This window comes from Pinus tabuliformis, chromosome Q (assembly GCF_031772625.1).
Source record: "Pinus tabuliformis cultivar Carrire ecotype Pingquan chromosome Q, CPIR1, whole genome shotgun sequence".
In the NCBI taxonomy this organism is placed as follows: Eukaryota; Viridiplantae; Streptophyta; class Pinopsida; order Pinales; family Pinaceae; genus Pinus; species Pinus tabuliformis.
In genome coordinates this window covers 444,937,768-444,965,701 of record NC_142296.1, presented here as the reverse complement: position 1 = coordinate 444,965,701, position 27,934 = coordinate 444,937,768, and the positions used below count along the sequence as shown (strand labels likewise).

Here is a 27,934-nt window from a genome sequence, read left to right as displayed (position 1 = left end):
ATCCAGACTTCTAGAGGCCTCAACCTTTTTCTGCAGGGTCTAGGTCATCTTTCTAGCACAGTCTAGGCCCTCGGTATGTCCCCTCCGGCCTTCTTGGGGCCCTCAATCTGTTCTCTTAAAGTCTCTGTCCAGCCTTGGCCTTATCTGACTGGAACTCTCTAAGCCCTAAATGTCATGCAGTTGGTCTTTCTTGTTGTGGCTAGGTCACTCCTTGTCCTCGGCTGCCCGAAGTAGGCTTCAACCTACCTTCCCTTGCTCGGCTTGCTGCCTAGGCAAACCTGACCTTGGATGCCCTAGATCCACCTCAACCCTCCAAGAATAGCCCTCCAAAGAACTTCAAATAGACTTTGGCCTCTTGCTAGACAGATTTCTATTGTCCTTCCTTACTTGCGATTTCTCTCTAGGATTTGTGTCCTCCTTCGACTCTCTTGCCCACACAAGTGTGTGTCCTTTCACACATATGACTAGCCAATCATTTGGCTATTAATATTTTTCCATAGGTTACTATGGGAACCCTTGGTCCATTAAGGTATTACCCATTCAACCACTTAACAATTAATAAGAATATAAAATTATTATCTTAGGTTCTAAGCCCACTCCTTTGGGTAAAAACCCAAAAGTTTGGATATCTCGCCCACAAGCTCATCCTTTTGTGGGATTTCTCCGCTCGGAAATACCTTGCCATCTACCAAAATTTCAACACTCCCTCTTAGTTAGGAAGGTATTTCCACCACTACCTGGAAGTGGCTCTGCCTCTGAATCTGATTCAAAAACACATCCTCTTAGAAGACCTAGATCCTCGAAGATACCACGCTCATAGAAATATCCAACTCCATTACTTTTCCTTGCACAACCATGATTTTCCTCACATGTGCCACATCTCCCCTCTGCATGATCATGACTTTCCTTAAATGGCTCAAGCCTATCCTTGCATGTACCATGACTTGCCCGGTGTTCACCAAGACTAACCTCAAATGGGCTTCGACTTTCCTTGCACTACCACAATTGTCCTTGCATGGGCTTCGACTTTTCCTACATGGCCTAAAAGACTCCACTCTCTTGCTTCAACCCTAAAGGTTAGACTTCCACTAGGCAGCTGACTCTCCTTCGCAGTCTCCCTCTGAAGTCAGACTCCCTTTGTGCCTACACAACCTCCCTTGGCTCCTTCTGCTTTCCCTCCCATAAATTGCTACAACTGAACTTGTGTCCTTTCAAGGTCAATGCCGAGCTGCAATTGAACACTAGGCCTAGCCACTCTAGACCACTACAACTCAATTTTGCAAGTATCCTCATCTTCATGGGTCAAACACCTCATATGCACATGGCTCCATTGTTGGATATGCAACTTTGCAACCCAGCGAAGATACTAACTCATGATCAACCTGCCATCCACAGGGAGTTACCTAGTCCATGCCAAAGCATCCCTTGCCAAGGCACCCAAGTTGTCTCAACTTACTTTGATGAGTCAACATAAGTCCATCATCAGCGATCTACCACACAACATATTGTTGTGCATCGAGTTCTCCACCAATCCACCAGACCTCCAATTTGAGCTCGTCACCAAACCAACCAAGACCGCATCTCCAAGTTCTTTGCTAAAGCTTCTACTCCATGTCTAGCCAACTGTGAGTTGGTAACACTGCTGCTTACCACAACAGTCTCACAGCTCTCTTCTAAAGCTGACACATGTGCACACTCTAATCTAGTTTCCCTTCAGAGTAGCTTTGATACCATGTTGGAATTTCCATGCACCCTAAGCCAGGTCTATGACCTAGCTAGGAACACAAACACACTAGAGATGTCCAACCAAAAACAACTTTGCACAACAGAATATAACGAAGAGAGATCAATAAAAGTATAGATTATTTATGCCTCTCAACACGCTCTTTATTAGTGCATCAATAAGAAAACCATAAGCGTCACATACCAGGGATCGTGACCCTTTACAAACCCTAATACAAAGCCAATATACATAGTCAATCCTTCAACCAATAACTCAAGGTTGAGGACAATTCCTTAGGTCCTCATCTACCAAATTATAAATACAATCAGTTGTCCTTCGCCTACAAAATACAATCAGCAAGAACTCGACTCACCTTGGCTTGTTCTTTTGCCCACATACTTCAGTGCACTTGTTGTGCTTGTTGTGTCCCTCCTCCTTTGGTTGCTATAATCATCTTTTTGTCCATCGGCTACTCCTTTAGACCTTTGATCAGCGTTCTTCTATTGTTAGCCAGATCCCATAGGCTTATGGCTACCTTCCTTCCTTCTACAAGACATAGGCACACTTGATCAAACAACGTCCCTTGTTGTTTAACCCTCAGCCATCATAACAATCCTTTGTTTGGCCTCTTCAACGCCTCTCATGTCATGTTGTAAGTCTTGGCCTACCCCTAACAACCCATGCCCTCCTCTGAATTGTCCTCAAACTTCTCTGGATACCAGTGTGGAAAAAGTCGCCAAAAGGTCGTGATTAAATCAACAAACTCTGATTTTTTGGACTAGCTGATTTAATCAACCGACTTTTTGGTGGTTTTTTCCCAGTTGAAAAAGTCGGGATTAAATCGGGACTTTTTCGAAAAATCGTGAGTGAGGTAGTTTCTTTAAGAACTTTTAATTTTATTTTTTTTTTAAATCGGGATTTTATTGAAAAAGTCGAGATAAAATCAAGAGTTTTTCCAAAAAAACATGAGTGAGGAAGTTTTTTTAACGACTTTAAAAAAAATGAATATTTTTGTATTTTTTTAATTCTGCTGACATGTTCAAAAACCTCCTGACTTTAACAACCTTTTCAATTTCTAGACCCTTGACGATTTAATCCTGACTTCGACTTTTTTCACATTGCGGGATACCATGTCGTATGCCATAGCCAAGTTACTACCACCATTATCCACCCTTGAACTAGAGTTTTGGGTTGTGTCCAAAATTCCTAAGGCCTCAGCCTCCTTTTGCAAGGTCTAGGCCACCTTTCTAGCACAGTCCAAGCCCTCATCCTGTCCTCTATAGCCTACTCAAGTCCTCGGCCTACTCTCTTAAAGTCTTGATCTGATCTTATCAGACCTCTCTTAGCGCTAACAATCCTATGGTTGGTCTTTCTTGCTGAGGCCAGGTCACTCCTTGTCCTCGACTGCCCTAAGTAGGCTTCGGCTTACATCCCCTTCCTTGGCTTCCTTCCCAGGAATCCCTAACAGACCTTCTATGCCCTAGCTCCACCTCAACCCTCCAAGAATCGCCCTTCACATAACTTCAAACAAACTTCAGCCTCTTGCTCGACAGATTTCTCTTTTCCTTCTTGAGCTATGGCTTCTCTCTAAATTCTATGAACTGATAATGAGATCTAAGACAATTAATAAGGTATTACAGACTCATGTGCATGGATTTGCCTATGTTATTTTATGCAATGGATTGATCAGATTGCGAAATACACAGGCAATGAAGCAGTAAGTAAAAACATAATAGACAACAGATAACACAACAAATTTAATAAGGAGTTCACCCAATACTCCTAGGCTACATCACTTGGTCCACCCTTCAGTGGTGGCCTCTCTATTATGTCTTCAAGCAGAGTTTTTACAACAGTATGAGCTCAATTTGAGACTCAATACACAACAGATATAACAGTAAGAGTTTGCTTGAACCTCTCAAGCTTTCTCAGAGTACACAGACTCTCGAAATCCCTCTCTGTCTCTGTCTTATCTCTGTCTCGGCACTGCCTTCAATACCGCCTGCTCTGTCTTCTATTTTCTACGGCTTTATAGCCAAAACAGCGTTGCATGTACGTTTCAGCTCCCCGGCTTTCAGTCTCCCCATCCTCTGTCCGCTCAGACCTCTTTCTAAGTGTTAGCAATCATTGCTAAACGCTTCTAAGGGTGGTGGCCACCTTTATTGTAACAGTATGGTTATCGGGCCTCTGAAACCCTTTGGAATGCCCAAAAAAGATCGTTTTATATTCTGCACAGAGAACGTTGCAACACTGTAAAAGGAGATCTCTGTGTAGAAGAATGTTTAGCACAGTTGTAAGCATGTTGCACATAACATAAATGTTCATCCCAAAGCTTGAGATGCTTGCTACAATAACCCCTGAGCAATTGGATCATTGTCCTATTGACTACCTCTGTTTGGCCATCTGTTTGTGGATGAAAGGTTGTGCTCTTCTTCAGTCTGGTGTCCATCAATTCCCACAGACTTGACCAAAGCTTCCCAACAAATTGGGAGTCTCGATCAGATACTATGGAAGTGGGTAACCCAAAATGCACCCAGACATGCTGAAAGAACAATTTCGTTGTTTCTTCAACTGTAATATACTTATTACAAGGTATTAGAATACACATTTTGCTGAACCTGTCCACAATAACATATCAATAGTCATGTCCCATTCTAGATTTTGGCAATCCCCCAACAAAATCCATGGAAACACTTTCCCAAGGATGGGAAGGAACTAGTAGTGGGGTGTACAAGCCTAGTTTTCTATTGCTGGGCTTACTTTTAGCACGCATGGTACACCCTCTTACATATCTACAAATTGTTTCATGCATTCTTGGCCAATAGCAGTATCTTTGCAGCTGTGCAACTGTTTTACTTACACCAAAATGACCTAATATCAGAGAAGTGCGTGCCTCCCTAATTATGTTAACTCTTTCTATTTGTGGAATGCATAGCTTTCCCAAATGATACAAAAGTTGGTCCTTAACATAGTAATCTAATTCTTCTACCTTTTTGCCATTACTTAAATCTGCATATACATCTTTAAAGTCTATATCTTGAGCATATTGTTCAATGTAGCTTTCATGCATTACCGAGTTATGCTCAAGTATAGTAGATGCATTTATAATTGGTCTGGACAACATATCTTTTATTGTGTATGCCCTTTTTATATCTGACAACTAAATGAAACTGTTGTAGGAAACCCATCCACCTATAATGTCTTGATTGTTGGAACTTAGTTTGTGAGTGCAAATACTGAAGTGGTTGATGATCAGTATGTATTATTGTTTCTTTTCCCATTAAGTAATGTTTCCACTTCTTCACACTCTGGACTAATGCATACAATTCTTTATCATATGTAAGATAATTAACTACTGCAGAATTAAAAGTCTTAGAATGGTAGCATATGGGTTTACCATGTTGCATCAACACTGCTCCCATGGCATAGTCACTAGCATCTGTTTCGATCTCAAATGGTTGTTGAAGATTTGGCAATGCTAGTACTAGTGTTGTACTAATTTTTTTTCTTTCAAGGTGTCGAAGGCTTTCTGCTATTTGCCTCCCCACTAAAACACCTTGTTCAATCCTGTCAAAGCATGCAAGGGAGTTGCAATTAAGGGAAGTTAGCAATAAACTTTCTCCAATATTGTGTTGCTCCTAGGAAGCTTCTAACTTCTGTAGCAGACCTGGGTTTAGGCCAGTTTACAATGACTGCAACCTTAGAGGGATCTATCTTCAATTCACCACCCCCTACAATATGACCCAAAAAGATCAAAGATGTTTTGCCAAATTCACATTTTGATAATTTAACATAGAGGTTTTCTTTTTTCAAAACATCCAGAGTCTGCTTTACATGCTTTAAATGTTCTTCCCATGTTTTCCAGAATACAAGAATGTCATCTAGATATACAATTACAAAATCATCAATAAAAGGCCTGAGTACATCATTCATAACTCTCATGAAAGTGGCAGGAGCGTTAGTTAAGCCAAAAGGCATAACTAGCCATTCGTACAGTGCTTGCTTTGTTTTGAAAGCAGTCTTCATGCATCTTGCTTTGCTACTCTGACCTAATGGTAACCATTACATATGTTCAACTTGGAAAAGTAAACAACCTCTTTCAGCTGATCCAATAGATCATCAATGTGAGGAAGGGGTTAACGATTCTTGATCATTATTTTATTCAGTGCTTGGTAATCAATGCACATCCTCCACGAACCATCTTTCTTCCTCACCAACACGATTGGAGATCTGCATGGTGATGTGCTTGGTCTTATGAAACCTTTCTCAAGCAGCTCCTGTACCTGCTTCTTGATCTCTGCATTCTCTAAAGCGGATAACCTATACATTCCAATGTTAGGCAATGGAGCATCCTGCTGCAAATTAATATCATGTACAATTTCCCTTTTGGGTGGCAGACCTCTCGGTTCTTGAAATAGAATATCATATTCTGAAACAACTTTTTTCTAAATCAGCTTGCTATTTAGCATCACAGCCTTCAAATACATTGGTTTTATCAGGTTTCTTTTCCTTTACAACCATCAGTAAAAATTGCTTGCATGAATTTACAATTCTTTTCATCTGCCCTGAGTTTATGAGAGTATAATTATTTTTGAGTTTATGAGCTCTTACAGTATATTCGATTCCATTCTTAATGATTTGATACTTATTTTCAGCTCTATAGACAATGGCTTTTCTATCATACAAGTAAGGACTTTCTAGAACAATTCCACATATGTCTAAGGGAACGATACATAACTCAACCTCATCTACAAATGCTGACCCAAAAGAAAACTTAAGTTTACATTTTCTAGTCACTTGTAGCTTTGCTTTATCACATACCCAACCTAATGGATATGGCTTCTTGTGAGGTGTGGTCAGTAATCCCAGCTTCTTTACAATTGCTTCAAAAATTAAGTTTACTTGTGAGCCACTATCAAACAAAGTATCCATCTTTTGATGCTTGGAATTAACTCTAATATGAAAACGCTCATGTATTTTTCTCTCATATTCTTCACTATCAATAGTTTGTGCAGAATTACTAGTAGATGCTTCAGAATTTTTACCTTTTATACCTGTGGTTGCGATTGTTGTTTGATCACTTGAGTCTAACCCCAAATTTTCCTATATAGCAGCAGCAATCTTCTTCTTCTTGCCATCAAACTTCTTGGGTTTCAACTCCGGATGCAAGGACGAGCGATGTTCATCATCATGTCCATCCTTCTTGCAGTGAGTGCATGAAGGTTTGGCCTTTTGTACAGCATTTGGCTTCCTCTCTTTCCATTTCTGCTTCCTCTTTTCCTTGTTTTTGCTTGCAGTGGGTTTTGATGATCCCCCAATCTCAGGGTTCACATTCTTGCCTCTAGCCTCTAGATGGGTAGCCTGAACAGATACCTCATCTATGCTAGTAGGGTTAAACATGAGAATGGTGTGCCTCAAATAGCTGTGTAGACCACCTATATACTTCAGCAAAGTTTCAGGTGAGTCTAAAGAAATGCCTAGAATCAAATCTCTTTTTCTAAATTCTTGGGTGTAGCTTTGTACACTTTGCCCCTTCAGCTGGCGAAGAGTTTGCCAACTCATCATGGCTTGTTGCATATAAGCTAGTGGATAGAACTGTTTTTTTAATTGCAAAAACAAATTCACTCCAGACAAAAAGAATTTTACCATGCTTCTTCAAGTCAACTTGTGTCCTGCCTTCCCACCATACCAAGGCAGTTCCTCCAAGGCGTAGGCTGGCGAGCTGAATTTTACTCCTGTATGAATCAATATTCTGCACCCTGCAATACACATCAATCTGTCTAATCCAGTCATCTAACTTCTCTGCATTTAATTCTCCATCATATATTGGCAAATCAAATTTAACATCTAATTTAATCAAAGATGTCTTCTTCTTTTTATTTTCAGGGCTGTCACGAGGTGTGGATAGAGGAGTCTCTTTTCCTTTCCCTTTGCCTTCAGAAGGGCCAACTAGAAGAGATTATTTTGTTCCTTTGTCATGTTTGGAGGTTGAAGAATCTTCACCTCTACCTTTCTTAAATTCTCAATACATCTCTTCTACCATGGCTCTCATGGTCATGAAACTGTCCATGAACTGAGAGTCTGATTCCACGGGTTTTTCTTTTGCCATTTCCCTCCTAGGATAGACTCTTCCTATTTCTGGGTTAGCTTCAACTAATTCCCCTTCCCCTAATTTGAGCTTTGACCTAGTTATCATTCATCAATCCAACACAAGCTTGTCTAACCTTAGCAACCTAAAGCTCTGATACCACTTGATCTGAAAATGAGATCTAAGACAATTAATAAGGTATTACAGACTCATGTGCATGGATTTGTCTATGTTATTTTATGCAATGGATCGATCAGACTGCGAAATACACAGGGAATGAAGCAGTAAGCAAAAACATAATAGACAACACATAACACAACAAATTTAATAAGGAGTTCACCCAATACTCCTGGGCTACATCTCCTGGTCCAGCCTTCAGTGGTGGCCTCTCTATTATGTCTTCAAGTAGAATTTTTACAACAGTATGAGCTCAATTTGAGACTCAATACACAACAGATATAACAGTAAGAGTTTGCTTGAACCACTCAAGCTTTCTTCGAGTACACAGACTCTCGGAATCCCTCTCTGTCTCTATCTTATCTCTGTCTTGGCATTGCCTTCAATACCGCCTGCTTTGTCTTCTGTTTGTTATGGCTTTATAGCAAAAACAGCGCTCCCTGTTCGTTTCAGCTCCCTAGCTTTCCGTCTCCCCGTCCTCTGTCTGCTCAGACCCCTTTTTAAGCATTAGCAATCATTGCTAAACGCTTCTAAGGGTGGTGGCCACCTTTACAGTAACAGCTTTGGAATGCCCAAAAACAATCATTTTCTATTATGCACAGAGAACGCTGCAACACTGTGAAATTCCGCCCAAAACACTGCTTATTTCGGACTTCAAAAGTCCTTAATTTTGGTTTATTCCTCTATCGGGTCCGTCCTTATCGCTATCGCAAGTCGCTTCGGCCTTGCTCCAAGGTTCCCCTTTGTATTTGTGAAATATGTTAAAATCGCGAAAATGCATTAGAAATGGCTTTGCTCAAATCTTATGAAATAATATTGATAAAACCATCGGGTCCGGTTCATCGAATCGCAGATGTGTATGTGTATATGCCTGCTCCCCTCTGTGGCCTCGATTGCGATATTGTGATGTGATTGATCGCAATCGCTCATCACGATAACCCCGGGCCGTGGTAAGTGCTCTTGTAATCTCCGATAGCGATCATGAGATGCAACGTGGGCTGTCGATCTGCGCACTTGATCGACGGTCCTAGTTGACTCCGTCGGTCGTTGTCGCAAGTGGTATGTAGTCTGCGCCGATATCTTTTGTCTGCCTGTGCCGATTGCGATTGCCAATCAGAGCTGGACAGTGGATCAGCCAAATCTGACGGCAACTTGCCTTCATTGCTCGCACCTCCAACACTCGTTTTTTTCACATTTTTCTCTGGTTTTTGCCTCTCGATAGTGTATTTCAGCAATTCTAGATGCTCTTGGCATGCAATTGTTTTGATCTTTGGCATGATTTTAAGAGATTTCAAGACTTAGAGAGTGTTCTTGGATCCATTTGGATCAATCTACAACCTCCTTGGACTCTCTCGCTCACACAAGTGTGCGTCATTTCACACTTATGACTAGCCTATCCTTTGGTTATTTATATTTGTCGATAGGTAACTTAGGGAACCTTTGGTCCATTAAGGTGTTACCCAATCAACCACTTAACAATTAATTGGAATACAAAATTGATTGTTTTGGGTTCCAAGCCCACTCCTTTGGGCCAAAACTCCAAATTCTGGGTATCTTTCCCACACGCTCAACCTTTTGGGGGTTTTATCCACTCGAAAATACCTTCAAAGCTAGTCAAATTTCAACAGAGCCCAAATAAGTTTAGAGCTTAAGGAAGAAATTCAGAATGGCTAGGATCTGTCATTTATGTGATTGAGATTGGTTAATTTGCTTTCGTTGAAATTATTTTTGGTTAACACCATGGTTGTGTTTTTATTCAGTATATGTAATACTACTCAGATCTAATTACCCAATTGCTATGGTAGGAAAATTAACACTCCACGTATCTTGATATTGGTGGAATTGATTATTGAACTCCAATGTTATGACGCTAGTAAAAATGTCCCCTTCTGTCAAACAAAATCACTCATTAGCCATGTCGAACTTTGTATACCTTATTTTAATGCTTAGAGGGTGATACTGATGATTATGTAGCTATCTGTTGTGGCATGATCTTTTTGGACTCTAGAGGTCATTTAGATCTTTCTTGTTCATGGATCTTGGTTCAAAGATAGATTTCATTTGGTGCTATTTTGGATATATGCATCCTTACTTACTATGCACATGAGAAATTTCGCAAATTTGTGTACAAGGGTTTGGATTCATATGGGTGCACATGAATATATAAGTATTTTTTCAAAATTTGAATATTCTATGTACTTTTTCATCAATAGGTCTTTTGGTCTAGTTTTTTTAATTCTAGTTCGAATCAAATTTTTGGAGTTGGCCAGTCTGATTCTCATAACATTATTGAGAATTGTACAATCATTTTCCATCAAGAAAACAAGGGGAAATCTAGTGTTTTATTTGACATGATTCATCTCATGAGATATAATTACTTTGATATTGATGTGATTTTGTATCATCCTATGGAAACTTCTGACTCAAGACAAATATCATATTTCAGTATATATATTTGATGTACCATTTGGTATCTTATATAAAAGAATGTCGAATGAGTTAATTAATTTTGAGCAAGCAGAAGCTCAATAATAATACAATGAATTTACAATAATAGAAACATCAAGTTTCTATGTAGAATATGGAAACAATCAGTTTCATCTAAGAAACTGCTTAAAAGAATAAAAATAGCAGAGTAGCTAAAAGAATGAGTATTAAATACTAAATAGGAATATTCTAATACCCTCCCTTAATACTCAATCTATTTACAACACCAATAGACCCTCTGAATTTTACAAATTTATCAGGACCAAGAGGCTTGGTGAAGATGTCGGCAGGCTTCTCTGTTGTGGGAACATATTGCAACTGAACTGAGCCGTCTTCAACAAGCTGGCAAATGTAGTAGCAATGAGTTTCCACATGCTTTGTTCTTTCATGAAAGACTGGATTTTTGGCAAGTTTGAGCACTCCCTGATTATCACAAAACAAAGACGTTGGCCCTGTCTGGGAAACATGCATATCTTCAAGCATACGTCGAAGCCAAACTGCCTCACAGGATGCCTTAACTGCTCCCCGATACTCTGCTTCTGTTGAGGAGAGAGCCACTGCCTGTTGCTTCTTACTAGTCCAAGTAACAGCACCTGATCCTAGACTAAACACATACCCAGCTGTAGATTTACGGTCATCAACCGAACCGGCCCAATCAGAATCAGTGTAACCACTGAGTATAGGATTGGAACTGCGAGTATATAGGAGGCCATAATCAAAAGTACCACGCACATATCGTAGCACACGCTTTGCTGCTATCCAATGATCAGCTTTAGGTGCTGACATAAAGCGGGAAATATAGCTTACTGCAAAACTGATGTCAGGTCTGGTGGCAGTAAGATAGATGAGACTGCCCACTAGTTGCCTGAATAAAGTTTCATCCACAGGAGGAGAGGATGACTGTGATGAAAGTTTGAGCCCTGGTTCCATAGGAGTCGTGGCCAGTTTGCAATCCTGCATTCTGAACCTGTCCACAAGATTTTTGGCATACTTGGACTGAGAGAGAAAGATATGATTTTCAGTCTGCCAAACTTCAACCCCCAGACAGTAATGAAGAAGTCCCAAGTCTGTCATCTCAAAAGTTCTGCATAAATCTTGTTTGATCCCATGGATCAAATGTGCAGAGCTGCCAGTAATGATAAGATCATCCACATATACAACCACAAGCAAGATATCATCACCAGTATGCTTGATATACATGTTTGCATCAGATGGGCTCCGCTGAAAACCGTGATCTGTCAGATACTGATCAATTTTCATGTACCAAGCCCGAGGAGCTTGCTTCAATCCATAGATTGCTTTAGCTAATCGACACACTTTCTGTTCTTGACCAGCAACCTTGAATCCTGGAGGCTGCGTCATGTAGACTTCTTCTTGGAGATCACCATTTAGGAAAGCACTCTTTACATCCATCTGATGAACTTTCCAATTGAACTGCGCTGCTAGGGCAAGGACAAGCCTTATGGTACTCATCTTGGCTGTAGGAGCAAAAGTCTCTTCATAGTTGATGCCTTCCTTCTGTGAGAACCCTCGAGCCACAAGACGAGCTTTATACTTGTCTAGGGTGCCATCAGCTTTGTATTTCACTTTATACACCCAGTGTCCATGTGTGATACTTCTGAAGACTCTGGAATTCGGCTTCCATAGCCTGTTCCCACTCAGATGTACCCTTAGCCTCTGAATAGGTTTGAGGCTCAAAAATACTGTGAAGGTTAGCCATAAGAGCAAAATTGACTGTAGACTGTTGTTTGTTCTTATGTCTAGAAGTTCTACCTTCAAGAAGCTCATCATCCCGGAGATCACCAACGGTTTTAGCCCACCATTTAGGCTGAAGAGTAGAGGAACCAATATCAGGAGGATATGGAGAAGACTCAAGATCAATAGGAGCAGCAAGAGGAGGGTTATTTTTTGGAGGAAGCTCAGATAGAGTATTATCAAATACTGATGCTACATCATCCCTCCCATCAGATGGACCGACCGGAAGAAGAACACTGTGAGGCTGATCCTCAGAACACTGCTTAGAAGAAGAAGACTGAAAAAATCCTTTGTCTTCATCAAATACTACATCCCGACTGAAGCTAAGACGACCGGTGGCTATATCTATCAGCCTATAGGCCTTGTGATGATCACTGTAACCTGTCATCATGAGTTTCTGGCTTTTGGAATCCAACTTAGAGCGCTTAGCAGGTGGAATCCAAACATATGCAACTAAGCCAAATACTTTGAGGTGACTGATCTTAGGCTTACGGCCAGACCAAACCTCTTCAGGAATCTTCCCTTTAACAGCCTGAGTAGGTGATCGGTTAAGAAGATAAACAGCAGTAAATACTGCTTCAGCCCAGAATTTGTTTGGAACACTCCTGTGTTGTAACATGGAACGAGCCATTTCAACAATCGTGCGGTTGCGACGCTCGACAACACTGTTCTGCTGAGGAGTGTAAGGTGTGGTTAATTGACGTTTGATGCCATGAATATCACAGAAGTTGGCAAAAGTTGAAGAAAAAAATTCCCCCCCATTGTCGGTCCTAAGGGTCATGATGTTACAACCAGATTCTTTTTCAACTAAGGTTTTAAACTTTTGAAAGGTACTAAGAGCATCAGATTTATTTTTTAGAAAATACACCCACATCTTTCTATTGAAATCATCTACAATAAGTAAAAAATATTTGCAAGCAGTGATAGAAGCTGTATTCATAGGACCACAAATATCAGCATGAAGTAACTGAAGTACCATAGATGCGCGCCAAGATTCTCCATCTTTGAATGAAGGCCGATGTTGCTTTCCCGCTTGACAGGCGCTGCATACCCCCAACTGCTGAGTCTGAATATCAGGTAATCCTGACACAAGTCCCTCCCGAGAGAGCTGAGAGAGATACTGCATATTTAGATGCCCATATCGCTGATGCCATAGAGTGCTGATGGGAGAGACACGTGCTGCTAGAGCCACTTCTGGAGAGTCACCGGTGTCAAGTAGCCTGTATAGACCATGGTCCTCTAGGCCAACAGCAATTGTTAGACTAGTCTCCCTGTCAATAATGGAGCACTTGTGTGCACTGAACACTACATCAAGCTGAGGAGAATTCCTCATAATCTGGCTGACAGATAGCAGATTAATTTCCATACCAAGAACATAGTGTACATTCAGAAATATGAGTGTGCGCCCACCAGACTGAATTTGAACTGTACCTCTGCCAACTACTGTGTACTTTTCATCTCCGCCAAATACCACGGAATCACTGAAAGGTGAGAAGTCAATAAACCAGTCACGCCTGTGAGAGAAATGGCGTGATGCACCAGAATCAATGTACCATGCAGAGGAAGGAACATGATCTGAAGACCTTTTAGCCATAAAGGCGTAAAAGGCAGAATCTGTCTACTCGGAATGTTCTGCAACATTTGCTGTCTGATGGGGCCCTCCCTGTTTCTTCTGTTCAGAAGCAATCCTCTGTCGGCAATCTTTCTTCATGTGACCGAACCTGTGACAGTAATTACACTGCACACTTTTCTTCCTAGCAGGATCAAAAGGCTGAGAAGAGCCTTTCTGCTGAAAGGACTGAGAGGACTGATATTTTGCAACAAATGCATTTTCCGAGGACACTGATGAAGAGGACTGATATTTTGCAGCAAATGCATTTTCCGAGGACACTGATGAAGCACCACTACCAAATTGCTGTTTCCACCGATCCTGCTGCAGAAGTTTGGTGCATAACTCTGGAAACTTCAGATCAACATTTGTGGTGGTAATGTTGAGTGTTTCTATGAAGTGTTCATAAGATTTCAGTAGACTTTTCAAAGTAATGACTACCATATCTTCTTCCTCCATGGTCCGACCAATGGCTTCGAGCTGATCTCGAATGTCTTTAATTTTGTTGAGATGTTCCTGTAAAGACATATGTTCGTCCATCATGATGGAGAACAACTGATTTTTGAGAAAAAAAGCTCTGCTTTTGTCAGATGTCTCGTGCAGTTCTTTCAACTGTTGCCAGATCTCGGCAGCTGTCTTGCCAGAAGGAATCTGTGGTAACTGATCATCAGCGACAGAGAGCTTGAGAAGCATAACAGCCTCTTGATTTCGATCATCAAATTTATCTTGATCGGTACCAACTGTACCGGGACGAAGCTCTTTGCCCAAAATGAGCTGATCAAGACGCCTGTATTCAAAAATGGTCAACATTCTTTGTTTCCAAATGTTATAGTTGCTGCCATTAAAGCGTTGATTTCCTTCTAACATCAGATTGGTGAGCGTGGCCATTTTCCCAAAGACAATACAGAAGTCTGACACAAATTTTAATGTAGCTGCCCGCTTATCCTGGTGCAAATCAAAACAGAATTTGTTCTGCGAGACAGGTTTAAGAAAAAAAAAAAAAATAATATATATATATATATATATATATATATATATATATATATATATATAAATATTTACCCAGCAAAAATAAATCTCCACAGAAAAATGAGCGCTATATTTTGAACCAGCGAAAAAAAATCCTGGGTGGCTATTTTTTCTAGATAAGACGAAACTCCAATTGTCTGATTTTTCACTTAATTCATGCAACTAAGAAACAGTATAATGACCAATACGCGGACTGAAAAAATGAAACCACGTGAGCCGTCGTTTTGAAATTTCTCACACAGCAAAAATGCGAGGTTAGGCAGCACGTATACATAAACCCACGCTGCACACAGATTGTGTGTTGGAGAATACTGCCGCGGCTTCAATTTGCCTCAAATTTTCACTCTCTCTACTACGATTGACCACGATCCCGCTTTGGTCCCGATCTCGTCAAATGGACGGACGAAGAGTTTGACTTTCCTGGAATTTGATCTGAGAGCAGTCGTCCAACCTTGATGTTGTGAACAGGGGAGGTGGCGTGGAGATCTTGCTGCCCTATGAGAACACGACAGAGACGCAGGAAGAACCGACTGCGATTATCCAAACAGAATCGGTACACCAGCAAGGGAAGGCTAAATTTTGTTCTAAACCAGATCCAAGAGTTTCTTCAATTTCTAATTCCTCAGAAATGCTTTGAACCATATCGGCTTCTAGACATGAAAAATGATAATGCAGGCGAAGAATCCATTTCTGTATCGAGATAGACGATTGTAAGCTTTTATCACAGTGAGCAAAGCCGAGGCTAAGACTCAGTGAAGGCTACCTGGCTTACAGAGGGCTCGACCTTAGAAAGGAATGAAAGAAAGAACTCAAGAGATTAGGATGCAGAGAGAATAACTGTTCAAGAAATCTCTTTTTCTGGCTCTGATACCATAAAAGAATGTCGAATGAATTAATTAATTTTGAGCAAGCAGAAGCTCAATAATAATACAATGAATTTACAATAATAGAAACATCAAGTTTCTATGTAGAATATGGAAACAATCAGTTTCATCTAAGAAACTGCTTAAAAGAATAAAAATAGCAGAGTAGCTAAAAGAATGAGTATTAAATACTAAATAGGAATATTCTAATATTATATATCAGTTTTGTTTTCATATTTATGTAGCAATTAGTTTGTTTGACGTTGATGTTGCTCTAAAAGTTTAAACAATTGAAAAAAAATATATATATTTTTGTATTTTTTTATGTTTCTCAATAATTTCCAATATTTTCCCTGATATTGCCAATAATTTAAATTATAGACCCCCAATGATAAATTCTCGATAACGACAAATGTAACATTGTTTATTTGTCAAAGATGATAGATTAGTGTTTTGAATTTGGGCCTTTTAGTCTCCATACAGGAGTGTGTAGATGGCCTATTTTGTAAACATGACTATTTGGTCATGTTAACAATTGCTAGTTAGCATATTTTCTAACATAAGATGAAAAAGACGATGTCTGTTTGTACTTGCTAGAAACTAGATGGTTAATGCATGAATGCTTAATCATTAATATACTATGGATGCCATTTCTATTTTGATTTATGTTCAAATATGCACCTTTTGGTATATTCTACAACTAAGTTGGCATTTTGGATGTTTTTTTCCAGAAGTAAGTGCAATATAAGATGTGTGTGTGTGAGTACATGTGAAATAGACATTCTTCTTTTGAGGGTTTTTGGAAAATGACGCTTTTGCTCCATGCAACCTTGTTCTCCATAGTTGTTAGTGATTACTTTTCATAGAGCCAAAAAAAGAACTTTAAATTCCAAAATGAAGTATTCCATTTTTAAGCATTTTAACTTCAGCGATGTAAAGGGTCTTCTTGTCAAACAAAAAACTTGAACATAATTTATATCTAAGTTGCAGGAAACATTGCCCAGGGGTCCGTTTCCGACCGGAAACGAAACAGAAACGAGGAAACTCATTTCCGATCGTACAAGGCTATTTCACATTGGGTAAACGTGGCCAGTATGACCGGAAACGTGTTTCCAGGCTGTACGGCGGAGTTTCTAGTTAACACTTGACGTTTTCCTTTATTTTATTTTATTTTCACTTCTAATTTGTTATTGGGCAACTAAAATATCTTCTGGATGCTTCTAGATGCCACTCTCAAGTTAAAAAAAAATAGGGATTTTTTAGTGGGGAAGCCTAATGATCAAGCCTATGGCCCTAGTGTTGATATGCAGTTCATAGTAATGTTAAATTCGTAAAGTAAAATTGACATTCTCCATTATCTTTCATTTTCATCCTTTTATTTAAATTTTTAACATTACCATGAAATGACTCAGGATGTTTGAGAGTGGTTTCGCCCTCATCGGATTTCATATGGAGAAAGTAGATTTTTATATCTAACTCAAAATCTAACAGACTTATCTATTTCTCAGGATTTTAGGATTGGGGGGATTGCAATGTTTCCATTGGATTTTGTCATGTACTAGGGTATGGAACTTGTATTCAATCAAGAGAACCAAGCCCTCTATGCAAGGAGACTATCAATAATCAAGAGCACCTAGGGTACTAGGGTATGGAACTTGTACTTAATCAAAAGCACTAAGGTCGTTCGACTATGTAGGAGGAGACTCCCAATCAAGCACGAGACAAGAAATTAGAAATTTCTCGTGGATGATTTTGGATATTGTTATTTTCATTATGTGATCATTCATGAGTAAATGTGATGTAAATTTAGAGACTTATAGTTTATGCATTGACAATTGACAATTTAATCATAATGTAATAAATTAGAATGTATCATGTATGCTTTTTGATTGAGCATATTTCTTAAATGTCCTAATCTCTCTCTCTCTCTCTCTCTCTCTCTCTCTCTCTTTATATATATATATATATATATATTTGCATTTATGTTCAAAACAAACATCCCAAATGCCAAATTAGTTGAAGAAGGCATGAAAACATGCATATTTTTACATAAATCAAGATAGATATCGCATCCATCATTCCATTGTACATCAATGATTAATTATTCGAGCATCAACCATCTATATTCTAGCAATGACAAACATACATCAAAGTTTTGGGCATATTATAAAACATAAAACATAGAGCATATTATCAAGCAAGTGAGCAATAGTCAACATTTATCATGTCCAAAATTCAAATAATAATGTCTATAAAATAGGCCACTTGATCACCGCCAAGACAAAAAGGTTCAAATTCACAACAAGCCTACAACTCTTACACTTAATCTATGACAAAAGTAGTAAATTGTGAATATATCTACTGATCTCTCCTCCTTCCACCACAAAGAGAACGTGGTGGTGTGCCTTCATGTGGTGGCAATGAAGAAGGTGCCTATGGAAGTTGTGGGAGTGGTATTGAAACTGATGAAGACGAAGCCCCTGCTGTTGGTGTTGAACCATGGAACCTGGGAACCAAGGGACCAGATGGTGGTGGCATCTCAACTCGATCATCATCATCTTGGAATTAGATAAATGCTTTATAAGCAAAATTCATACCACAATGGACATACGTGGATTATGCAATTCATGGTAATGTTAAATTCTTAAAGTAAAAGTGGCATTCTCCTTTATTTTTCATTTTCATCTTTTTACTTAAATTTTTAACATTACCATGAAATCGCTCGAGATGTTTGATGTTGATTTTAGGTAGCATCAGATGTGCTCTAGCTCCGAAATTTGGTGGAGGGGGTAGAACACATAAGATCTCCAGAACCCAGAAATCGTTTGGAGAAATTCCAACGAGATGAGGAGTTATTAAAATAATTAATAATGGGTTCCTAAGTCTAAACTTAGGAAAATAAAAATATTAATGCGTATTAATAAAAATATGGGTGAAAAGGTTCTAAGTGACGAGGATCAAGCCTATTTTAATCTTAGCCGTTGATTAGAGATTAGATCACAGTCATTGATTCATCAACAGGAAAAGTATAAAAGGAGGCTTGACGGTCAGATGGAGATACACCAAGAGATCAAAAAGTTAAATTTTTCTAGGGTTTGGTTTGCTGAGAAAATCGAGCTAGTGATCTGAGTTGCAGTGGGGTAGTTGAGCAAAGGGACTTCAGTCCAAGGTCGAAGAATACATAACATAGAGGCAGAGCAGCACCAAGAGAGGTAGCGCAATGCTTAGGGGAAGGCCAAAGACAGACCTTTTCCTAGCAATGCGAGGGCCCAGTAAGACTACCTCTATTAGCAAATAGCGATATAGTCGGAGCAACAGACACTCATAGATACTGCATCAGAGGTGCCAGCAACTCCAAAGAGGGTGGGCAGAGGCCAGAGGAGCTGACGTAGGTGACGCAGAAGTTGGAGGGGCTAACGCAGGCCCTTAGAGGCAACGTTGGGGTTTTTCTGTGGGGCAGAGAGAGAGCAGTTCAGCATATCGACTTTCTGAGCAAGGGAGGCTCACTGAGGGGGTGATGCAGCTCCTAAAGGAGGTGACGTAGTCCCAGCACAGAGCTTGGAGCAGCCATCGCTGACCAGCACTAGGGATAGCAGTGTCATCTGTGGGGTTTGATCATCCAGTTGTTGGATTTGCAAAAATATCTGTCTCCGGATACAGGTACTTCTGCCAAGGTTATTCTCTGTTGGGTGAGCCGCATTTGGAACCCTAGTTGTATTCAAGAATCTTCTTAATAATACAAACCCTTTATATGCTGCATCGGTTTCCCTGAATTGGGTTTTTCTGGGGACCATTGTACAAAAATAACAGTGTCCCTTGTGTGATTGTCTCAGTTTATTTCATTTCATGCTCTGTTTATATGTGTAGGTTGGAATAATGTTTTTAATCGCTGTTTAAATAATTAAATAACTTGTTGAATGTAAAGAACAAGTAGGAGATGATAAACTAGTGATTGCAGTAGGGGTTTCTGATGTATAGTTTCAGAAATTTTCACATGGTATCAAAGCATTGCAGATCGTAGGACACTGAAGACACCGGTGAAGAAATCCGGAGAATTTGCAATAGAAAAGCAGTCGTCTCGAGTGACAGTGTTTTTCCGGAGCCAGAGACGCAGAAGGAGAAGTGACGCAATGCAGAAAAGGTGACGCAAAGGCTCATGTAGTGCCTGCATTAGCACTTTGAGCCAGGTGAGGGTGACACGGCAGCCGGGACTCGGGAGGAGCCCACGGAGTAGCTGCGCCAACAATCTAGGCCAGCGCAGAAGCAGAGGACAGGATAGATCAAGCTCACGCAGTGCCACATCATCTTTCTGAGCCAGGACGGATTGACGAAGTGACCAGGAGGAGCTGATCCAGCTCATGCAGTGATTGTGCAGAGCCAGAGGGGCTTAGATTCTTCAGTTGTCGAGGCTAAAGGAGCAAAGCAGATTTCAATTTGAGGAGCTGGTGGGACGTTGTTTTTGTTGGTGTAGAGTAGTGTCTGTAAAGATAGAGCCGAGGTATAGAGAGTCACTGCCTTGACAGATTTCTAGCCAAAGAAATCTACATATGGGTTGGCAGGAGGATTGGAGTGAAGGAAATCAAGACTGAAAGGGAGTCTTAGAGGATTTCTAGCGCCAAAGAAACCCAGATCCAAGTCTTGCTAGATTAACAACAAGAGAGGGAGAAGAGAACCAATCCTATTTTTGAGCAGAGATGGCAATGAATGGGTTGAGGGATCAGGACAAATTGGACAGAGCATCCAATTTTGTCATCTGGAAGGCCAAGATCCTGGCAGTCCTAGATAAACATCGCATCAAAGACTATGCCTTGAAAGTGGTTGTTGTTCCAGTTGACGTTGATGCAGCAAAGAAGTACGAGGACGCCCAGGTGAAGGCAAAGCGCATGATCCTAGACAAGGTCAAAGATCATGTAGTACCACACATTGTTGAGAAGAACACAGCAAGGGAGATGTGGGAGGCGTTAACCACCTTGTATCAAGGCTCTTCCATCCAACGGAAGATGCTATTAGAAAATCAGTTGAGACAATACCAGATGTAGAAGGGAGAGGAGATAGATCATTTCCTTCTCAGGTTGCAAAGGATTCGCGACCAGCTGACTTCCGTGGGGTCTACACCAGATCCTGAGTTCATGGTTAGGACTGCCCTGAATGCAGTCACTGAGGATTGGGAGACATTTGTCCAAAGTATTTTGGGCAGAGCGACTCTCCCCAATTGGGAGGAGACGTGGGCAACTGTTCGACAAGAAGAGCTCATGAGGATGACCAATACAAGGAGAAGCGGCAAGGGAGCCCAAGTCAAGAAGGAGGAGGAGGATGCAGCTCTCGCATCGTCGGGACAACAAGTGCAGCAGAAGTGGAAGAAGAAGGACATCACCAAGGTCGGATGCTTCAATTGTGGGGAACAGGGACATTATGCCATTCAGTGCCCCCGAAAGAAGGGCAAGGGGGAAGCTTCTAAATCAAAGGTTGCTCCAGCAAAAGCAGACAAGGATGTCGACGATGACGATTGTGCCATGAGTGCTCATGTGCCTCTGGACAAGAGGTGGGGCGACATGGAGTTGTAGTCAAGAGGACTACATGTGGGGCAGGATCCTTGAGGTGCCCAAACTCTTGGATCACATACGGCTAAGGGAGCCCTTAACGATAGTAGAATAATGACGAGTATCGGTTGGTGCGAGGTGTGATGGAGCAACAATGGCAGAGCTAGAGTGCCAAAGGTTGAGGCAGCGCAGTGGATGATGTAGCAGTGCGAGAGGCACAGAGCAGTTTGCAGTAGTGGAGTGGCAGCAGAGGGTAGTAGCAGAGGTAGATTCAGGATCACGAGACATCCATATTGATCAAGATGTCAGTGTCTGGGTGAAGTTTCAGTTGCTTACTTCTCAGCAACTGAGTTGCAGTGCAGCAGTTAGCAGTGGCAGTGCTATGGGCAACATGATGCAGCATTTTGAGAGGGAGTTGCAGTACAGATGTAACAGTGGCAGTGGCTGAGTCATGGGCAGCAGTAGAGGAAGCAGCGATGCAATGGATGAAGGGCATCAGGCGAAGAATTAGCAACACAGAGGACCAATGCAGTGGATCAATGTAATGCTTCTACGGGGAAGTATTGCTAGAGCACATTCCTCGCTAAGAGGGAGTGTTGATTTTGGGTAGCATCGGATGTGCTCTAGCTCAGAAATTTGGTGGAGGTGCTAGAACACATAAGATCTCCAGAACGCAGAAATCGTTTGGAGAAATTCCACCCGGATGAGGAGTTATTAAAATAATTAATATTTTTAATGGGTTCCTAAGTCTAAACTTAGGAAAATAAAAATATTAATGTGTATTAATAAAAATATGGGTGATAAGGTTCTCAGCGATGAGGAGCAAACCTGTTTTAATCTTAGTCATTGATTAGATATTGAATCACAGTCGTTGATTCATCAACAGGAAAAGTATAAGAGGAGGCTTGAGGGTCAGTTGGAGATACACCAAGAGATCAAAGAGTTCGACTTTTCTGGGGCATAGTTTGCTAAGAAAATCGAGCTAGTGATCTAAGTTGCAATGAGGGGCAATTCGGCAGAAGGACTCTAGTCCAAGGCCGAAGTATACATAGCAGAGAGGCAGAGCAGCACTAGGAGAGACAGCGCAGCTCCAGAGAGGGTGATGCAAAGGCCAGAGGAGTTGACACAGGTGATGCAGAAGCTGGAGGGGCTGACGCAGGCACTTAGAGGCAGCATTTGGGTTTTCTTGTGGGGCAAAGAGAGAGTAGTTCAGCGTATTAACTTTCTAAGCTAGGGAGGCTCATTGAGAGGGTGACGCAACTCCTAGAGGAGGTGATGTAGTCCCAGCGTAGAGCTTGGAGCAGCCATCGCTGACCAACACTGGGAACAACAGTGTCATTTGTGGGCTTTGATCATCTAGTTGTTGGATTAGCCGAAATATTTGTCTCCAGATAGAGGTACTTCCGCCAAGGTTATTCTCTGTTGAGTGAGCCGCATTTGGCACCCTAATTGTATTCAAGAATATGCTTAATAATACAAACCCTCTATACACTGCATCGGTTTCCCCAAATTGGGTTTTTCGAGCACGATTGTCCAAAAATAATGGTGTCCCTTGTGTGATTGTCTCAGTTTATTTCAGTTCATGATTTGTATATATGTGTAGGTTGCAATAGTGTTTTCATCATTGTTTAAATAATTAAATAACTCATTGAAGCTAAAGAACAAGTAGGAGATGATAAGCCAGTCATTGCTTTAGGGGTTTATGTTAAAATTGGCAACTAGGGCCAAACTCCATGTGGGACAACTTATTTATGGCAGCTGATTTATTTATGGCAGCTGATATTTTTCTTGGATTCCTCTCTTCGAGAGGTGTAGGATTGATCTAAAGATCATCCGATTCCGACATGTATTTATGGAGATATGAATTTATTCATATTATTGACAATTTGTCAAGGTCGGCCAGCAAGCAAATTACCCCAACTTATCCTCAATGTTGCATTATAAATAGAAGAGGTCTTCAAGTCATTTTGATGCACGCACTTCCCCTAAGATCTCTCTCCACTCGTTTGGGTTTGGTGGCTAGAGAGGTCAAGAGGGAGAAGCCCTAGACGCAATGAAGGAAGGGTTCTAGATGCAGCAAGTCAAGGTACCCTAGACGCAGTTGCAGGGAGAGACACCTAGCCGCAGTTGAAGAAGATCTGGCCATGCCCTAGCCATAGTCACAAAGAACGTATGGCCGCTGTCTTGAAGGGGTCCTAGTGCCCTAACTGCAGGCCTTATTCCGCAGCAAAAGGTCCAATGCATCCCTATATCTGCAGTTGAAGGAGGCTCCTATACACTGTCTAGAGGAAGCCTATACGCAGTCCTAAAGTGCCCTAGCCGCCGGGCAAGGAGAGCCCTTTATCCGCTGTCAAAGGAGACCCCCAAACACAGCTAAAGGAGACCCTAATCCGCTGTTTAGAAAGAGCCAAATCCGCAGATCAAAGTAAGCCAAAGGAAGCCCCAGCACAACAAGAAGAAGCATGGTCAGATTGTTGTAGGTGACAGCACATTGCTGTAGATGACAGCACTGTGATAGAGGTTGTTCCAGGTATGAGACTGCTTACAAGGAATGAAAGCCAGAGTCATAAGGTGAAACTGTGTGTTGAAGAAGTCTGCCCTCAGACTTAGATCAGATCTACGTAGGGTTGGCTTCATATGCAGATAGGGTGCTAATACACTCATGCATTGATGATGTTTATATAACTATTTTAAGGACATTTACTTCTGTGTTGCTATGTGCTAGGCCATAGGCCATAGCACCATAGCAAGGGTTACTTAGGGCTGACCACTTCAGGTGCCCTTATCAGATCAGCCATTCATCTCAGTCAAGGGAGTTTACGGTTGCATATTGTGCCCTAACCAGAATTGTTGGAGCAGCTAGAAATTGAAGGAATATTGCATCAAGATATGCTACAGCACTCTTAATGATTGAAGACTATCATAATGATGTACTTTCTACCGCTGTCATAAAATCTCAGATTTGTATATTTGTATTAACTCTCTCCCTGCTTAACTATTGAAGAATATAAGAAGAATTGATCAAGGGTTTTCCCACATTGGGGTTTGTCCCTGGCTGGTGCCACTTCGTGTCCTCTTGTCTTGGCTTGTCTTCTACTGTTTATGTTTATGTTCTATCTGCACTTTACTATCATGCTGATGTGATTGCTAATCTGAATATTGACATTAGGCTAATATGAAAAATTGAAGTAAATTGCTCTAAGCATATAACATACCATTGGATTTTGTCATGTATGAGGATATCGAACTAGCATTTAATCAAGAGGACCAATCCCTTTATGTACCTTGATGTTAGTGGCATTGCTTGTTGAACTCCTCTATCATGAGTCATGACCCTACCAAATATGTACCCATCACTCAAACAAAATCTTGAATTGACATGCTAGGCATTTTTTATCTTAGTTTAATGCTTAGAAGATGTTATGGATGATGAAGATCCCAATATAGGCAAAGATTTTGATGATATATAGGTATTTGTTGTAGCATGATTTTTCTTTTTGGATGCTACAGGCCATCTAGGTCTTGCTTTTTGATGTATTTTCAGTCCAAATATGGATTGCACTATGTTAGTTTAATTATGTGCACCCTTGCATTCTCTATAAATGGGAACTTTTGCTTATTTGTGCATAAATGATTTAGATTTATATGGATGCATATGAATATATGTCGTTTTCTTTAAAATTTGAATATTTTATGTGTTATTGGGTGACCGGTTTTTTGGTCCGGTTTTCGTCCGGGTTTTTGCCGGTTTTCGTCCAGTTCTGACAGGTACCAGACAGAGGGGTCTACCGGTTCAATGACCGTTCTGGTTCTGATAACATTGCCACTAACACAAACAGATAACATACCCACGGGTTATGATGCTACTCCATGGGAGAGTCTTGTAATTATGTCAAACACCTTCTGAAAGCCAGCAAAGCAGCAATGGACTTTTCAAGACCTTTGTCTACCCTCCTCAATCATAGCCTGGATAATAACGATGTGAGTCACTATGTGGTAGCCTCTCCTTGGGCGATCCTGGCCACAAGCTCTAGACCTGTGCCTCTCAAAACCATAGGATAAGTAAAGATCAAGGGTTGTGGCATAAATCTTGGGAAGGGTATGGCGCCAAACATAATGATCATATAAATAATAATTATTACCCTCTACAGTATCATCAGATTTCTGAACAGGGTGGATGATAAATCAGGAGGATTGGAAAATCAGAGCAAACAGCCCAATGGAAGACAGTAGACAGGGAGTGAAGTAAATGTCTCAATCCCATGCCCAAGGAATTCGGACTGAAGACCTTCAAGGTTGGAGGATTTGCTACTCCATCATTCTTGTGTCCCAACTATGAGGTTGAAAAGTTTAAGCATTTCACAATTTCCTTCCTCTATTTCTTTGTCTTTTCCAGTTTTCAAGTCCATGATTCCCACTTTTATTCTGTTCATCATCAGTTATAGCTTTCATTCTGTATTCATTATATTACAGATATTATAGGCTAGATGCTAATAATTTAAGCACATAAAGCAATACTTGTGAAGCCTAATATTTATCCTGTGGCAGTATTTAAACTATTATTTGGAAAGTTGAAACTAATGCTGAGGCATATACAGATTTTTCCTTTCCGGGAAAAACAAAAATAAAAAGAATAAAAAAACAGCCTGACTGCAACACGTGGCATTTTACACATATACTGCTAGAAGAATAAAGGTAAATGAACACTAAAACATAATATTTAATGCTCTTGCATCTGTAACAAAAGTAACAAAGTTAAATTCTAAATACAAGCATTGCATTAATCAAATTCCATACCAATATGCAGTAAAGAAAGCTGTGAGCTGAAATCTTCTACTGGTGGAGCCTCTGCAGAAGTTGTACACATCCAATGTAGCAAGAAATACTTGACAGCAATATCTTGGACCCTTGGAATCAATTGAAGCTGTATTCTTAAGATATTAGCAGGTTCTATGCTCACCTGTAGAATAAAAACAGGAATTGTCAATGAAAGTCATCATACAGCATTGTTATTGACTGACACATAGAAATAATCTACTAGGTTCTCACGTCAATCTGCTATAATAAACTTTAAAAAAAAAAAAAGGTAATTTCCTCCATTCGTACATAAGAAAAATATCTTCTGAGATTATTTCAAATCCAATTTTTATTTTGAGCTGGTAAAAGTCAGGTTTTAAATGCAACACTGCCCACATCCTCTCATGTTGTGGGAGGTCCTCTTAACCCCTGAATGTGCCCCTTACAAATCTAGAGGGTTAAAGACCAGCACATTTCATTCAGCTGCAGGTTCACAGATTGATACAGATACAGAGTGGGGAAGGTTTCCTCGATGACTAGTCATAGCATTGATTCAGTGATGATTGAGACACATTTTTCTGTTTGCAGAGAGTTGTTATTTTCTGCAGGTTCCTTACTTTGTAGAAGAGGGAGTTCCGGTGATGGCACAACAGTATGGAATCATGGATCACATATTCCGAGTCCTTATGAACTTAGAATTCCAGTGAGGCCTATACTTGCATGTGATTCCAAGCACTTTCAATTTTTATCAGTGGTTGCACGTCAAGTCTAATTAGACATCCAGGTCACCCACTGCTTCTGAATCCAATGGTGTTGTTCTCATCCAAATCTAAGAACTTTCTATTTTTAGCAGTCAAAACCAGGCACCAGTAATTTCATATTCGAATTCCCCACTGAGTTCTGCATCTGGTGTCATCCGATTCTGAGGACTTTCTATTTTTAGCAATCTCTAGGTGGCAGCACTAATAGCTTTGATCTAGGTTCCCCGTCACATTCCAAGACTAATGAGCATAATATTGTGGACTTGCAGACATATCACTATTTTTAGCAGTGCCTATTTTTAGCAGCATGAGGTGGCAATCTGAAAGGTGGACACGTGGCAACAGTTGAGGATGCACATGTGGCTTAAAATTAGATGATTCATTAGTGACATGAACATCACACTATAAGCAAATTTATATACTCTCCTAATATTTTATCTCTCCTCAAGCGTTTTACCTTCCCTACATCTCTCCTAATTACCCTCCATTCATTCCCCTAATTTTTCTCTTCCATTATCTCACTTTTTCCTAGAAATTCTCTCTATTTATCCTCCATGAACTTGACCTGTCACCTCAAGTTGGAAGAGATAAACGAGACTACTTGAATTTCTTGGCCAAAGAAGAGGCTAACAAAATTCTAAAGTTGGAAATTTAAAAGAGAAATTTAAAAAAAAAAAAGGAAAAATAAGGTGGCTAGAATTGTTGACGACAAATTGCCTAAAAAAGGAAAATAACACTCAAGTCTAAGTACCAAGTTTATCAAGAGCTAATGTTTATCTCCCATTAACTTTGAGAAAGGGTCAATTAACTCAATTTTTTCTCCACTCAAGTGAACCAAGACTCAATAATAGCCATGCCACCTCTCCTAATCTTATAGATCGAATTATTCAAGGAACTATTATTTAAGCAAGTGGAAGGCGATCCTTCGAAATCAAATTGTGTTGAGCAAGAACAGGCACCTCACCCTCTCGTCTCCATTATTTCTTTTGTCTCTCCCCCTCTGTTCTCTAGCTCTTGATATTTTGTGCCTTTATATTGTTACCCATCAAAAATGGGTGACCCTTATGAGAAACTTTTCTCCTATTCATCTCTTTCAGCCAGCAGT

At 40.5% G+C, this 27,934-nt stretch overlaps 1 protein-coding gene across 2 annotated transcripts in view; it reads right to left on the bottom strand.

Annotated features, from left to right (window-relative positions):
* SAR1 (SUPPRESSOR OF AUXIN RESISTANCE1) overlaps positions 1-27,934 on the bottom strand; it is a 333,388-nt gene that overhangs the window by 120,016 nt on the left and 185,438 nt on the right. For both annotated transcript variants that reach the window (XM_089384665.1, XM_089384663.1), the window contains exon 13: positions 26,069-26,231. In XM_089384665.1, the coding sequence (XP_089240791.1) occupies positions 26,069-26,231 (163 nt within the window). The remainder of the gene's footprint in view (positions 1-26,068; positions 26,232-27,934) is intronic.